At 41.3% G+C, this 14322-nt stretch overlaps 1 protein-coding gene across 1 annotated transcript in view; it reads right to left on the bottom strand.

Moving 5' to 3' along the window:
* The window catches only part of DST (dystonin), a gene marked incomplete at its 5' end in the record, with an annotated part of 301073 nt that overhangs the window by 71720 nt on the left and 215031 nt on the right, over positions 1–14322 (bottom strand). The window contains 5 exons of the mRNA XM_084262411.1: positions 5681–7155; positions 7987–8482; positions 9889–10088; positions 11614–11743; positions 13775–14010. Of these exons, the coding sequence (XP_084118537.1) occupies positions 5681–7155; positions 7987–8482; positions 9889–10088; positions 11614–11743; positions 13775–14010 (2537 nt within the window). The remainder of the gene's footprint in view (positions 1–5680; positions 7156–7986; positions 8483–9888; positions 10089–11613; positions 11744–13774; positions 14011–14322) is intronic.

Raw genomic sequence — 14322 nt, 5'->3', positions numbered from 1 at the left:
GTAAGAAACGCCCCGTTTCGCTCTTCAGGCAACATCTGCTGCCGGCCCGCCCGCTCCCGGAGCGCCGCTCTGGGGGCTCCCCCCCTCCTCCTTATCTCCTCGGCCCCCAGCTCCTTCACCGCTCGCTCACCGTCCTGCCGGTGCGGCGGGCTGGGCCGGGCCGCGGCGGCGGGGGGCAGGCGGCGGGAGGCCTCACCGCCCGCCTGGCGGTGACATCACACACGCCTCAGCCCGCTCGTTAGCGCCGGAGGAGCCGGCTGGGCGAGGCGGTAGAGCGGCGGCACGCTGGTCGTGAGCCGCCGGGATCGCCCCCACCGAGAAGCAGGGCGCGGCTCGGTAAGGTGAGGTGAGCCGACCCCGCTGCAGCCGGCTCGCCTTCCCGAGAGGGATTCTGGTCGCGGTACGTGTTTGCTTTCAACCACGGTCCGCGCCCCATCAGCCCGTCTGATAACCGCGCCGTTTAAATGGACGCTTCCAAACCAAAGTTAAACTGAAGTCTTAACGTAGTATTTAAAAAAAAATCCCCCGAACGCGTCTTGGAATAGTTATATTTTACTCCATGTGACATGCAGAGAGACATTCAGTCCGGTTTTGATTCTCTTCAGTCTCGGTTCCCGGCTCTGGGGCAACAGCTCAGGGTGGTGTCCTCAGCCAGGACACCCGCCGTCCCAGGAAGGCGGCAGGGCCGAGCCACCCCGCTCCCACCGCAAGAGACATTGCAACGTTGGGAGAAAGTATCTGTATCTAGAAACCTTTTACATGGGACGCGGAGTGACACAAAATCAGCCTAATGGGACAAAGATTGAGATTTTGGGCATTTACATCTTCTAAATCCTGTCCGGCACTTTGCACCTACACTTCCAGCTCATCATCGTGTGCGTGAAGGGCTGGGACACCCACAGGTAAACTTGCCAACAGTGCAGGAGAAGCTGTCATGAGCAAGCTGCTGCTGCTGCACCAGGAGGAACCGTATCCCTGATGACCAGCTTGTGTGACAGCAGCCATCAGTTACAGGGACAACAGAGACCCCGGTTTAAGGACAGCATATGGCACTTTATGCTAAAACTTCACATAGGGCATTAACTCCAATCATCTGGAGCTTTCCGAGTTAAGAACTGAGCGGAACACACTGTATGCAAGAAATACAAACACCACACTTCTTGTTTATTCGTTTACTTGATACATTAATATTTTGATACCTAGCTATGTAAGACAAATTCTCTTCCTCCTCTCTAGTGAGCAGTCATAAGCCATTAAAAATCTGCCAAACAGATACTCAGCTCTCGATTCTCTAATTGAGACTACATACTACAATGGTAAAGATGAGGAAAGCATTTGTAGAAGTTGTCATCTATGGTTATCCTCACCCAAAACACCCCAAAGCAGATCCTCACTGAATCCAGAGTGCTGCATCAGTTTATAGGGTAAGTATATAAATGAAACCAGTCTGTATTTTTCAACAGCAAAAAGGTTTTCTTAATATTTAAAAAAATATTTTACCATTTTCACCTTATCTACTGAAGACTCACATGTCGCATCAGTCACTTTCAAATGCAATACTTAAAAAAAAAAAAATTGCTTATTTTACCTTTGCTCTTCACCTCAGATCCTAACTGTATCCCAAGGAAAGTTAGTATCTTACTCCAGGGTTTGCAAAACAGTGTATGGGAAATGCAACACTTCTAGTTTCTTACTGAGTATAAAGAGAAATCTCTGATTATTCTTTCAACATTATCTGCCTTCAAAGTGAAAATCAGAGGACAGGCACCCTCTACACAACTGAGATAAGCCAATTAAAATCTTAGTTCAAGCTCATTGGCAGGAATTCTCAGGCTAGCTAAAAATTCCCATAAAGCTCAATTAGAAGGCAACCTCTAATGACTACATCTACTTTTTTTTTTCCAAAAAATAAAAGCAAAAATCAAATTAACCCTATACTGATGAAGGCTGTAACTGCCTTGTCAGTTTTACTAAGAATAATGCCTTTTAATGGCAGTACGAAGAATCGTGCTAAGGTTTCAAGAAGGAAAATAATTCAACTTCTGGGTTTGTTTGGGTTTTTTTTTTCATTTTACAGAAAATAGCTGCAAATACTGCTCCTACAGCAAACATTTAGCACAGTGTGGTTACCAAATCCAGGGCGTTCTGTTTAGCATAATTCTTTTGTGTTTTGCTTTTGAAAGGCGGCAGACTCAGTGTACCTCAACAGACCTAATTTACTGAAATCTCCTTATAGTACTGATTGGTGTACAGACTTTGGGGGACAAGATGTCTAACAAAGCTGGGTTAATTAGTAATTAATTTTCTATGTTTTATATTAATTGAGACAAATTCTTCATTTTATTATACTTCTCCTGGAGTACTTTGTGAAGTAAGAGTCATGTTTTACTTTCACATGAAGTCCACTGGAGAGATTTTTCATGTACAGAAAGCAAATCTTGCATCTGCTTTTGAAATAAACAGTTTAACACTGACAAAAAGTCCTTTCAATTTAACACTCCATACTGACTGTTAAAAACGGGTTACAAAGAAGGAATATGAATAAACCAAGTATGTATATATGTTTTTATAGATACATATAAAAAGACAACTCCAAAGCCTGTTAATTTAAAAAAAAAAAATCAAAACCAACTATGCATTTTAATGTCATGCCAAGAAGATGCACAAAGCTCTAACTCTTTGTACATAAAAATTGGTCAAACCACAAAAACCACCTCTGGCCCACTACACGAGATGCTTCCCTGAAAGAGAGTGAAGATTTCACGTGTATAAATTTATCTACCAAAGAAAAACTCTTTCGACTTTACTCTTGAGGAACAAAAGTTGATTGTACTTGACCACAGAAGCTAAAGACATAATAAGGAGCCAGACTGTGGTCTTGTGGCCATGGCCATGTTGTCAGGTTGTGTGTGTTTGTGTACGTGCACAAACATGTGAGCAAACACACCATAAGTGGAGCAGGATTTGTGGGAGCCAGTCTTCCTACAGCTTGCTGCCTCAGGTAAAATTGTTCTCTGGAAGAGTATGAAGAGGTACACTACCTACTGCAATTCTGTTGTGCCTCAGTAGCACTCACACCAAGCATTAGGATGGTAATCTTTATCCTGCTATCAGTACCCCTTTGCTACCTACCATCCCTCATTCACCTAGACAAATTTCACATTCCTGCCTTCTTATTTCCTTTCTTCACAGGCTCTCTGCTCTGCTTTATTCTTGCATTTGCTCTTCACTTATTTGAACAACCTCTTCACTGTTTTTTTTTGTTTGTTTTTCACCTCCCATTTAATAGCATTGTGTTTTCACTCATAAGCAAAAGCAGGGCCTAAAAATAGCTGCCTTGAGCAAAACACATTTCTCAGCCTTATAAATATCAAATATAAATACAATCCTGGAGTAGAGTTCTGATGTAAACATGCTGCTATCGCTGTTCCCCCTTATGTCTCTCTATGCTTTTTGTTCTTTTTACTGTACAAGCTCTTTGGTTGCAGAAACACATCTCTCCCCACAGTTCTGCATGGATAAGAGGAGGCTCTCACTCCTGATCTGTACAACTGCTGTATATCACCCACTGCCCTGACAAAGTACAACACTGAGGCAATATACAGGGAACTGGATTCTTCTACTGTCCGCTCATCAGGCTACTTCCGCCCTAAAAGCTTTTTCTTTGGTAGCTAAAAATAAAGATATAGATATGTACAGTAACAAAGACCTAAAGCTGCACCTCATGTTTGAAAACACAAGAAATGTGGTAAAATCAGAGACCACAAATTGGCTACAACTGAAATCTTGTACAGTCGGTGTAAGCAAGAGCAATCGCAGCAGGAGCTTTTGCTGTTTTCTGATACCCAAAATGTTTTACTAACCATATACAAAGAAAAGCCATTTGTTTCTCTTTTAAATTGGGATAGACTTGTTAGGACAGACTGGCATACAATTTTAATCCTCCCAGTCTAATGGAATCTCCTCATAATGTAACTATTTGTTCAAGATTTTTGCCTGTATTTATGCGTTCTGAAAGATCATCAAAACTCACAGTAACTTGCTTCCAAAATTCCCAGATTAGTTTTCAGTCCGAGTTTTCCTTCAGTTTAAACAAGCGAAACGCACCCTCTGTTGGGCCAAGCATGTAATGACTTCTTCCCAAGGTCAACTTTAACAGAGTGGTTTATCAAATCCTGCTATGAAGGTTTGTTTTTATGATTTACTGTGAAATAACTTACAAGTCATACAAATGTCTGAATCAGTATTAGACTGAAATGAAACCAAAGCAGCTCAGAATATTCAGTGCTACTATACAGCCATTAGGAGATTTATGATCTTTTTCAAACACTGCTTACATCTGTAGGATTTATAAATCTTACCAGCAAGCACTGGAAATCCATTTGTTGTAACCTAAAACAAGCAAGTATCTGTACTCCATTTCAGCACCAAAGCACAATTTACACCCACTATCATGACAATGCAGTTTGAGCTGGACAAGGATTGCTAACCAGCATGTTAACAAGGTCATGCAGAGAAATTCCAAAGGGTGTTTTGGATAAGGATGCAATAGTAAACTCCTAATAGAAAAGGGGGTTTATTTTACCTATTTCTTCCCACTAGGATGTTTGTAGCTAAAGGTGGGATTCAGTGAGGTAAAACTGGCCAGTATATCATAGAATCATAGAATGGTCTGGGTTGGAAGGGACCCCAAGGATCATAGAGCTCCAACCCCTCTGCCACAGGCAGGGCCACCAACCTCCAGGCCTGGATCTACACAAGGTTGCCCAGGGCCCCATCCAACCTGGCCTTGAACACCTCCAGGGACGGGGCATCCACCACCTCTCTGGGCAGCCTGTTCCAGCACTCTCTCTGTAAAAAAACTTCCCCCTAATATCTAATTTAAACCTTCCTTCCTTTAGTTTTAATCCATTCCCCCTTGTCCTGCCATTGTCTACCCTTTTAAAAAGTTGATTGCCCTCCTGTCCTTTTACTTGTTACTTGGGAGAAGAGACCAATACCCACCTGGCTACAACCTCCTTTGAGGTAGCTGTAGAGAGCGATAAGGTCTCTCCTCAGCCTCCTCTTCTCAGACCAAACAATCCTAGCTCCCTCAGCCACTCCTCGTAAGACTTGTCCTCCAGACCCTTCACCAGCATTGTAGCCTTTCTTTGGAGAGGCTCCAGAACCACAGTGTCTTTCTTGTAGTGACAGGCATAAAGTGGACACAGTATTTAAGGTGCAGCCTATACCCATGTGACAAACAACTCAGAGGAGAAAAGCAAATATGGGCCAGTATGTGACTAGAGTTTACAACTCACACCACAGTGAAGAAGAAAGTTTTTGTAATACACAAGCATCAGAATGGAGACAATATGCAGTTCTCTAAACCAGAAGAGGTAGATGCATTGCGTATGGCAACAAGACAGTGAAGAGAGGTGAAGAGTGAACTGGGGTGCAGGAACTGTTAGCTGGGTTGCATATTTATTAATGTTTCCCAAGCCACAGCAAAGGAAGCATCTCTGGAGCACAAGAAGTTAGCCCCTGCCCGTTCAAAACAGATAAGAAGCATACAGGTAGAACTGACTGCTGTTAAACAAGGCTCCTCCAAGGTCTGCACTTAACCAACACCTTTCACAACATTTAATAAAACTGCATTGTGGTAAAATACTTCATAGTAGTAAGAAACAGATCTTCCTACCTTGAATGTATTCAACTGCTGATTAATAGCCTCTGTTTCCATTCCAACAGGACCTTGTGACTCTTCATGTTCTTCAGCTCTCCCAAGAAGACTGGAAAATTCTTTCAGCTTACTGTAAAACTCCTCAACACGGCTAATAGTACCCTCCACTTGATCTTCCCTGGCTTTTGCTCTGTCTAGTAGCTTGTTGCACTGCTTATTTAAAGCTTCCAAGTCTCTTTTTATACCAACAAGATCAGGAGAAGCTTCTGCTTCTGTAGCTAGCATAATTTTACAGTTTTTATTAGCATTTTCGTTATTCATGATGAGATCCTCTAGCTTTTTCAGGAAACGTTTTATGTCCTCTCTCTGTGATTGCAGCACCTCGAGATCTCTCCCCACAGGAGCCATGCTATCAAGTTCATCATCAAACTCTGCAAACTGGGAGAACATCTCTCGGATGCTGTTTTGGAAATGGCCGATTCCCTGAAGTTTTGTCTCTAAGAAGGAGCACCTGTCTTCAACCTCCCGGTTCACTGCAGTGTATTCTTGCTCCAAAGATTCAGCTTGGAGCAAGAGGTCAGAAACACCTGCTGAATCAGAAGCTTCTACCACCAGATCTTGGGCAACCTTTTTGGCTAAATCAACATGAGGCTTTAAAGCCTGCAAGGCTTTCTGCTGGGCCTGCATCATTGTCAGGTGTTTGTTACTGAATGACTGAGGTCCAAGCGAGTCATGAGCTTCCAGATGCTCTTTAGCACTTTTAAGCTGTTTCTCAGTTTCCCTGGATGATTCCTGAAACTCTTTCAGCCTTTGTGCCATATTTTCCAAAGACTCTCTCTTCTTATGTAATTGTTCTGTGACGACATTCACTTTCTGATTCAGCACCTTAGTTTCTTCTTCAATTATTTCTTTATCTGTTTGACTTGCACTAAGCAAGCTTTCAGCAGTGTTATTTAATAGCTCCACCATCCCATGATGTTTATCCAGGTCCTTCTGCCAGGCCCTCACCTGAACAATAGAATTCTCTATTTCAACAGGGTTTATGCCTACTTTTAATTCACACAGGTTGCTTTGGCATTTCTCTATCCATGGCTGCAGATTTTCCACATGCTGCTTGTATCTGACAGCTTTCTCCAGACAATCTGTTAATTTATCTTGCCTTTCTTTCACCTGCTTATTCATTTCATCCCAGTCACTTCTGAGTGTGGCAATCTGGGACTGTAATGCCTCTTTGTCAGCTCCTTGAGTCTTCTGTAAGATACTTTCTCCTTCTGCAACAATTCTCTCGTATGAACTAATCTGATCGGCCATGGTCTTCTTAAAAACTTCCTGTTCTTCCACTAGTGATTGCAAGGTATCAAGTTTGGCTGATACAGGACGAGCCTGGTTCAGCTCTTCTTTCTTTTTGCCTAGCCAGGACTGAAAGTCTTTAGACATTTGCTGGAACTGGTGAGAAGCAGCATATGCTGACTGAAGCTGCTGAACGTGGTTATCTACAAAAGAGAAGACAGCACAGGGCTTCATTATCAGAGCCTGCTAGCATTCAGTGAAGAAATAATAATTAATATAGATTCTTGTATGAATAATCATTAAAGCTGGTCCAGTTTGTGGTGTTCAACTGGAAGACACCCAAGTCAACCAAGTTTTTCACAAGTGACAGACAGACTTGTGCCCGTACTAGAGCAGAGCACTGTTGACGTAACTCAAATGAGGGGATCTTAGCCAGTCTTAGCCAGTTCCATTCAGGCAGATTTTAGGGCTAAAAACCACAGTCATGTTTCATGGTATTATGAAGTGTAAGCACAGGGAGTTACTAAGTAATCTAGCCTAGCAGAGTTTAACTCATGGCCTGCAGGCAATGTGTGTTCTTGGGGAGATTCTTTGAAGTTCCTTGTGACCAGAGGAAATTAAAAAGCTTGAGCTGAGGCTGTTAAGGGGAACAAATTAGGCTATTGCTTGCAATGCATTACTTGCTCAGAGCTGTTATTCACAGGGAAGGCTGCAGACTACCATCCCCAAACCCAACAATTTTGGCTTACATTCTGCACCTATGTATCAGTGAAGATGTACCTGAAGAGATGAGAAAAGCAGCCCTGCTACTGTGCTTCAAACTCTCTCCTAAACTCTTTGCTAGAGATCCTAAGTATTTTTTTAACCTTTTCAATGTACAGGGATTCTCCTAGAGTACAATGTACAAATGCTCGGGGGTGGGACTGCATAGAGTGTGGGCATTAGGCTCAACTCAACATCTCTCTAAAGAGAAATCAAACTACATGCTTTACTTTATGCCTTAGTTACTATTTTTTCTTTAACTAAATACTAACCTGATTTTTGCTCAATATCCTTGAACGATTTTAAGATGCCATCTAGCTGTCTTGTAAGTTCTGCTTTCAAATACTCTTCTCCAACCAGTGTCGACAGCTCTTCACAAAGAGCTTGTGCCGTGCTTATATTCTTCATTTCCTGTTCTATTTCCTCCTTCATTTCTCTAGCCATTTCCAGTTGTTGTTTCACAGCATCGGGTTGCGTACTCACAACCAGGCTGCTGCTTAGTTTGCCATCCAAGGCACTGAGCTTGTCAGACAGACTTCTGAGGAGACTTTGATACTCTGTGCTTTTCACAATGGCTTGGTCAATTCTGTCACATCTGTTCCTCAGTTGGCCAGTCAGACTGTCCCATTTTTGTGCCACAGCTGCCAGTTGCTCTTTTACAGTCTCATGGGAGGGTGGATGTTCACCAGGTCTCTTCAGAATGCCTTCACCAGCCATAGTTAACTGCTCATATTGTGGCTTTCTGGTGTCAAACTCTTTGAGCAGGATCTGGGAATAAAGAAAATTTTAGAAGGCATTTACTTAATGAGAAAAAGAAGCTTTTGACTAAACTCATGTAGAATTTGTTGTAGCTGAGCTCTCTTATTGAGTAATCAATCTCTGAATTTAAACGATAGTGAAATGGTTGCATCTTCTACAAATAAACTGTGTTGCTTCTGAGCGTTTACATCAAAGATCCAGAAAAAAATGAGGTTAATTTACAAATCATCTAATAGAAATTCAGTCAGAGGATACAAGTAAACAACAAATTCTGTTACTGCTACAGTAATTAAATATCTCTACCAAGCAAAATAATCACTGTTTAGTTGCAAGCAGTGTCTACTTTCCTAGACAGTTTCAATATTTGTCTTTATGTAGGACTTCAAAGAAAGTGTATTCTGACACAATATTGCAATGTATTGCACAGGGAGTATTTGGATAATTCACAAAATGACTGAACATTTACTGCTAGACATCTAAAGTTTACATCACTGGCTCCCAGTAGTTTTATTTATTTATTTTACAGTAAGTCACAGTGCTTGCAGAAGAAGGGACAAACATAATGGCTTTACTTCACAGATCATTGCAGACCCTTTCTTTTAAAGTCAATTAAGTTTAACTTTTAAGGACTGTTAAGTGATACATGATAGTCTTATGCCAGCTGTTTAGATTTTTGAAGCACTTGCAAACCAATATGAAGTAGTATTAGAACATGTGTTTTAAACACTTCATTGCAATCAATATTGATATGCCAGGTTTAATAATATTTTTGCAAAATAAAAGTGTTATTTCTCATCACAGTTTAAAATAACTGATATCAGCAGCAATGTTTGAAATGAAAACTTCTAGTTTCTGCAACTTTGATTTAACTTTTGTTTCTTTTGTCTTTCACTTTAACTCTGTAAGTAAACTGCTCTGCTTTTTCACTATACTTTTCCTTCTTTCACACTCATGGCCCCACATCTATTCACAGTATTTCATTTGCCTTCATAGTTTTACAGCTACCGGCACAGTGAAGTGAATAAAAACCCAAAAAGCTAGTTCCACAGCATAGACTGTATCTGAGGACTGACCATAAAATGTTACATACATACTCAAATTACAAACAACAAAACTTCAAAGCAACATTTTCATTCAACTGCAGAGAAACCACAGTATGGTAAAAACACAAAAATGTATCAAAGGATCAGTATCTCCTCAACTGAGATTCTTTTAGCTGTTCTGATTTCTCTTCAGCACTTAGGATAATGTTTTTCTTTTAATTAATGTTGTCAGCTATGACTTAAGCTGCTATTTGCTGCTAAACAAATGTAGCTGTGCTGCACTCTATCTAAATGCAAAATAGTACTTTGCTAACAGTGAAAGATAGAGGAAAAAAAAAAGTTAAATCTGTAATGCACGATGGCACAACTCACCTGAACCTGTTGCTTTTGTGTGTTCAGCATATTAGGATCAATTGATAGTGGTCCCAGCACGCTGACCATTAGCTCCTTTTCCACAAGCCAGTGCTTTAACTGAGCTTCTGCTGTCTGGAACTGGGTCAGGTAATTCGAAGACTCCTCCAGTTTTTGTTGTCTCTCCGATGTAACTTGATTGAGCTCTTTCCATTTGGAATCTAACAATGATAATGTTAACATATTGCATGCATGTCCTAGCAGATGGGTTGTCAGACAGCAGACTATATATGAAACATAAACAGAGCTCTCTAATAAGACTTCTTGCTGATTAAGTCCAGATGCCTTATTGCAGTGACTCGGCAAATGCATCTTCTAACAGTCAGATCCGTGTATACTTGGATGAAGATCTGCAGTTTAGCACAGCCACGTGCAGAATTTTTAGAGCAATGAATACACAGCATGTAGTAAAATTGGATTAGTATATTACTAAGTGAAATACCACCAAATTCAGGCTTTGGGCTCAACTGACATAAAAGCCAAAGGGCTGTACTCAGGTATAACTTATATGACTGATTCAGATAGATGAATCTTTCTGTTTATTCAGTAAAAAGAAACAGACACCTTTCCAAGGGTAAGCAGAAGCCCTAATTTAGGCTTCTACTCCAAGAAGGCCTCTGAAGGAATGCACACCCTTCTTTTAAATGTATGTATTAGGAGCCCGTGGAGATTACTGCCTCCTTTAAACGTCAAAACCAGGTACCTAATGACAGGCAGTGAGAATACCTCGCTGCACACAGGTTCACACATAGGCCAATCTATGGTCTCTCCCACTTGCAGCAAGTGGCTTCCATAGCACCCATTAAGTCTCATAAGTCTTGTAACTTCCCCCTTCCTTCTGTGATACTGTCAGTGCTTGCTCATTCAGCTCTGGTATTTTGCTGACTCTCCTCATCCCTGAATTTCAGTTTGCCTGTTTTTTCAGTTTCTTTTGCCACTTCACTGTCTTTGAACTCCACTTGTTTTGTATTAGTTTGGAGACCTTACCTGCTACTTAAACTTTTCAGAGTTTCACTTACAAACAGGACAGATTAGAAAAGAAAATCTCAGCTTTAAAATAATTATTCCTGAAGCTACAGGAATGCCGGTCGATGACAGAGGACTCACCTACGATTTATTTAAAATATGAAAAACTTATGAAGAATTTTTAAAAGTTCATGAAAATTATGCACTGCCCAAAATCTATTGCCCAAACAGAGTCTTTTCCATTTTGGGGACACACACACACAAAATTTATGGAATCAGTTTTAGAAAATGGCAAAAAGTCACCAAACCCACATAATGACAAAAGTACTAGTGCATGGCAGAAAAGCATGTAGAAAAGCATTACCAACATCTCAAATTGTTCTTTCTAACCTAACTTGTTCTGTTTTGTAAGAACAATGACATATTGATCTGGAGCAATAACTGACCAGTCCAGTTTTAGCCACACGGTTTGAAAAACACAAAGGCCTCTCCAATAGGGAATCAAGCTGTAGCCTTGCACTGATAGAAATTCAAAGCCCATGGACACCAGTGGAATTACTCCAGATCTACACTCTTGTAAAAGGAGTTATTTCCGCAGAATATAAGGGGTAGGAAGTAGAAAGATATTAAAAACACTAGTGATTGCTAATACATTCTAAAAAGCTCATAATAAGCCAACTTCCAAATCAGTCTGAGCTATAATACAGCTTATTGAAGTACCGATTTTATCCAACATCTGTCTCCACTTGGGCGCCTCAGGTGAGTTGGGGTTCTTCTCCAATAGCTCTGTCACTTTGTCCTTCAGTTCCTGTACTTTATTCGCACTTTGCTTTAATTCAGTCTCAAAAAGCTGAAAATTCAACAGATAAAATAAATAAGAGACTAAAGAAGCACAGTAAAAAGCCTGAAGTCTGTAATACTGAGATGCAAAGCATGAAGGTAAACAAGAAGTACCTAGCACTTATATACCACTTTTCTGCTATGAATCACAAAACACTGTATAATGGCCCTTGTTGCTTGTCAGTTTATTGCAAGATATAACCTGAGGGATTTAAATTGTATTAATGATTAATTTGAAAAAGTGACAGAACTAGAAGAATTCAGATCATTAAGAACCCCTAGGTGCCATCATATTCACATACACCTGGAATCTGTTCTTGTACAGAAGGCAAACTGACTAATGCACAGTACAGTTCACAGCAGAAATAACCTAGCTAGCACCAACAGAGGAGCGTGGCGTAGCCTCGTTTATTTCTACCACAGTCCTGCAGTCACAGACAGACTGCTTCTTGCAGATCATCTACAGCTGTAGCTTAAAGAGCATCACAGCTTAAAGCGTAGACCTAGCATGAGACTGAGATGCCCCAGCTATTCCTACTTCACTCTTCCAGACAGAACCAAACGGCTGTTGGAGCGAGTCCAGAGGAGGACCATGAAGATGATCAAAGGGTTGGAGCACCTCTCCTTTGAAGACAGGCTGCAAGAGTCGGGCTTGTACAGTCTGGAGAAGAGAAGGCTCCAGTGTAACCTAATTGCACCCTACCATTTCTTAAAGGGGTCCTATGGGAAAGTGGGAGAGGGACTGTTCACCAGGGAGTGCAGTGATAGGACAAGGGGCAATGACTTTAAGCTGAAAGAGGGTAGGTTTAGGTTAGATCTTAGGAAGAAATTCTTTACTATGAGGGTGGTGAGGCACTAGACAGGTTGCCCAGAGTTTTGTGGATGACCAGGGATGGAGCTTTGGGCAACCTCGTCTAGTGAAGGTGTCCCTGGCCATGGCAGAGGGGTTGGAAGTAGATGACCTCTGAGGTCCCTTCCAACCCAAAGCATTCTATGATTTTGTAGTCCCTATGCCTGGCAAAGGGCTCTTACATGAATATTCTTTTGTAACAAAGCTTGTCCCATGGAGACACATTTTAATTATCCAAACCTCACCACAATGAACACAATATAGCTGTGCTTAATTTAGAGCTTTTACTAAAAGGCTCAACTGCATCAGAAGGATGACTCCTGTCTGACCACTTGCTCAGTTTTACACCTGTCTGTGAATACTCTTCTTTTACTACACTGGGGGTAAGATGGCCATGTTAGCTTTGCACAATCTTTGTTAAAAAATAAGGAGCTAGTTTAGTTCCACATTTAGTCTGAGTTTTAGGACTGAATATTATCCGAGTCTAAGGGAAGTCAGTAGTTGTTAGTCTTTCAGGGTGACCTGCCAAATACAAAAGAGATACCTCTGTTGAATCAAAGTCTGTCCTTGTTTATCCATAATCACAGGCAAGGAAAGAATTTTCCCTACCCATTACACTTCCCTCTACGTGTGTAAATATTGTCCTTCAATGCTAGAGAAGCATACATCTCCCTGAAACAGGACAGAGGCTTACTGCTGATTCAATGGTTTTCTCCTCCTATCAATGTAAAAGGGGGAAGGACACTGCTGTGCAGCTATATAACTTAACAAGCATGACATGGCTGATGAAGAGAAACACTGCCTTGGAACAGGCATAAGCTGGTGCAGCTGCAGAAACAGGGAGGTCTGCGGAGTGTCAGGGAACCAGCAGCTGCAGAAACAGCTTTTGGAGAGATACAGCCCTTCAGATCTTACAAACTATCCAGTACATACTGCATTGTCCATATAGCCTCATCTACTTAAACTGGCCAACAAAATGACTATTTTCTGGCCTGCCCAGCTCCTCTCTGATGCAGTGCTCCTTGTCCTTCACTGACGCAGTGTGCTACGTTTGCTCTAAGCCAGACTGGCACACTTACAAGGACAATTCAAATACTCTCTGCAACATTAAGCTAGGCTGAGATACTGGTTGCTCAAACAGAATTTGCTCAGTGACAGCAAAAGCGAGTATTTTTTGAAGGCAGAAAGTACCTTGTGTTGCTCAACTTGCGCTTTAACCGCTTCACTATCAGTTGGAGCAGCTTCCCAATCTGATGCAGTTTTGTCCATTTTTTGCAACCACTGCATCATTGAGGTTGATTCTTCCTGAATGTTCTGCATTTTTGAAAGCATACTTTCTAGTTCTGAAATCTTTTCCTTCAATAAAACTCCTAAATCTTCGTAACTGTGAGTCACATCAGACATTGCTTGCTGAACAGCTGTCAGCTCTGTAAAACAAGAGTGCACAAAGACCATGTTAGAGGTCACAAGTCTTTCAAAGAACCCTTAGACTTCAAGAACTCCTGTACAGTACTCTGAGTTACAATAGCTAACAGTGCCCCAAATAAGAAGTTGCTGAACATGGTAGAGTTATTTCTGGTTCACTTTAAATGTGGTACCACTACATTTAAATGACCTAGAGTAAGTTCCTATTTGCAAGAGCTTCTCATTTCAGAGACGTTAATACACACAGGTAGGCAAATACCTTAAAATCTTTCCACCCATTCTTATTTTAGTATTTTAAGCAACAATTCCATAAA

Source organism: Gallinula chloropus, assembly GCF_964237585.1.
Source record: "Gallinula chloropus genome assembly, chromosome: 3".
NCBI classification, from domain to species: Eukaryota; Metazoa; Chordata; class Aves; order Gruiformes; family Rallidae; genus Gallinula; species Gallinula chloropus.
The sequence above is the reverse complement of the archived record's forward strand: the minus strand, read 5'-3'. Positions and strand labels throughout refer to the sequence as shown.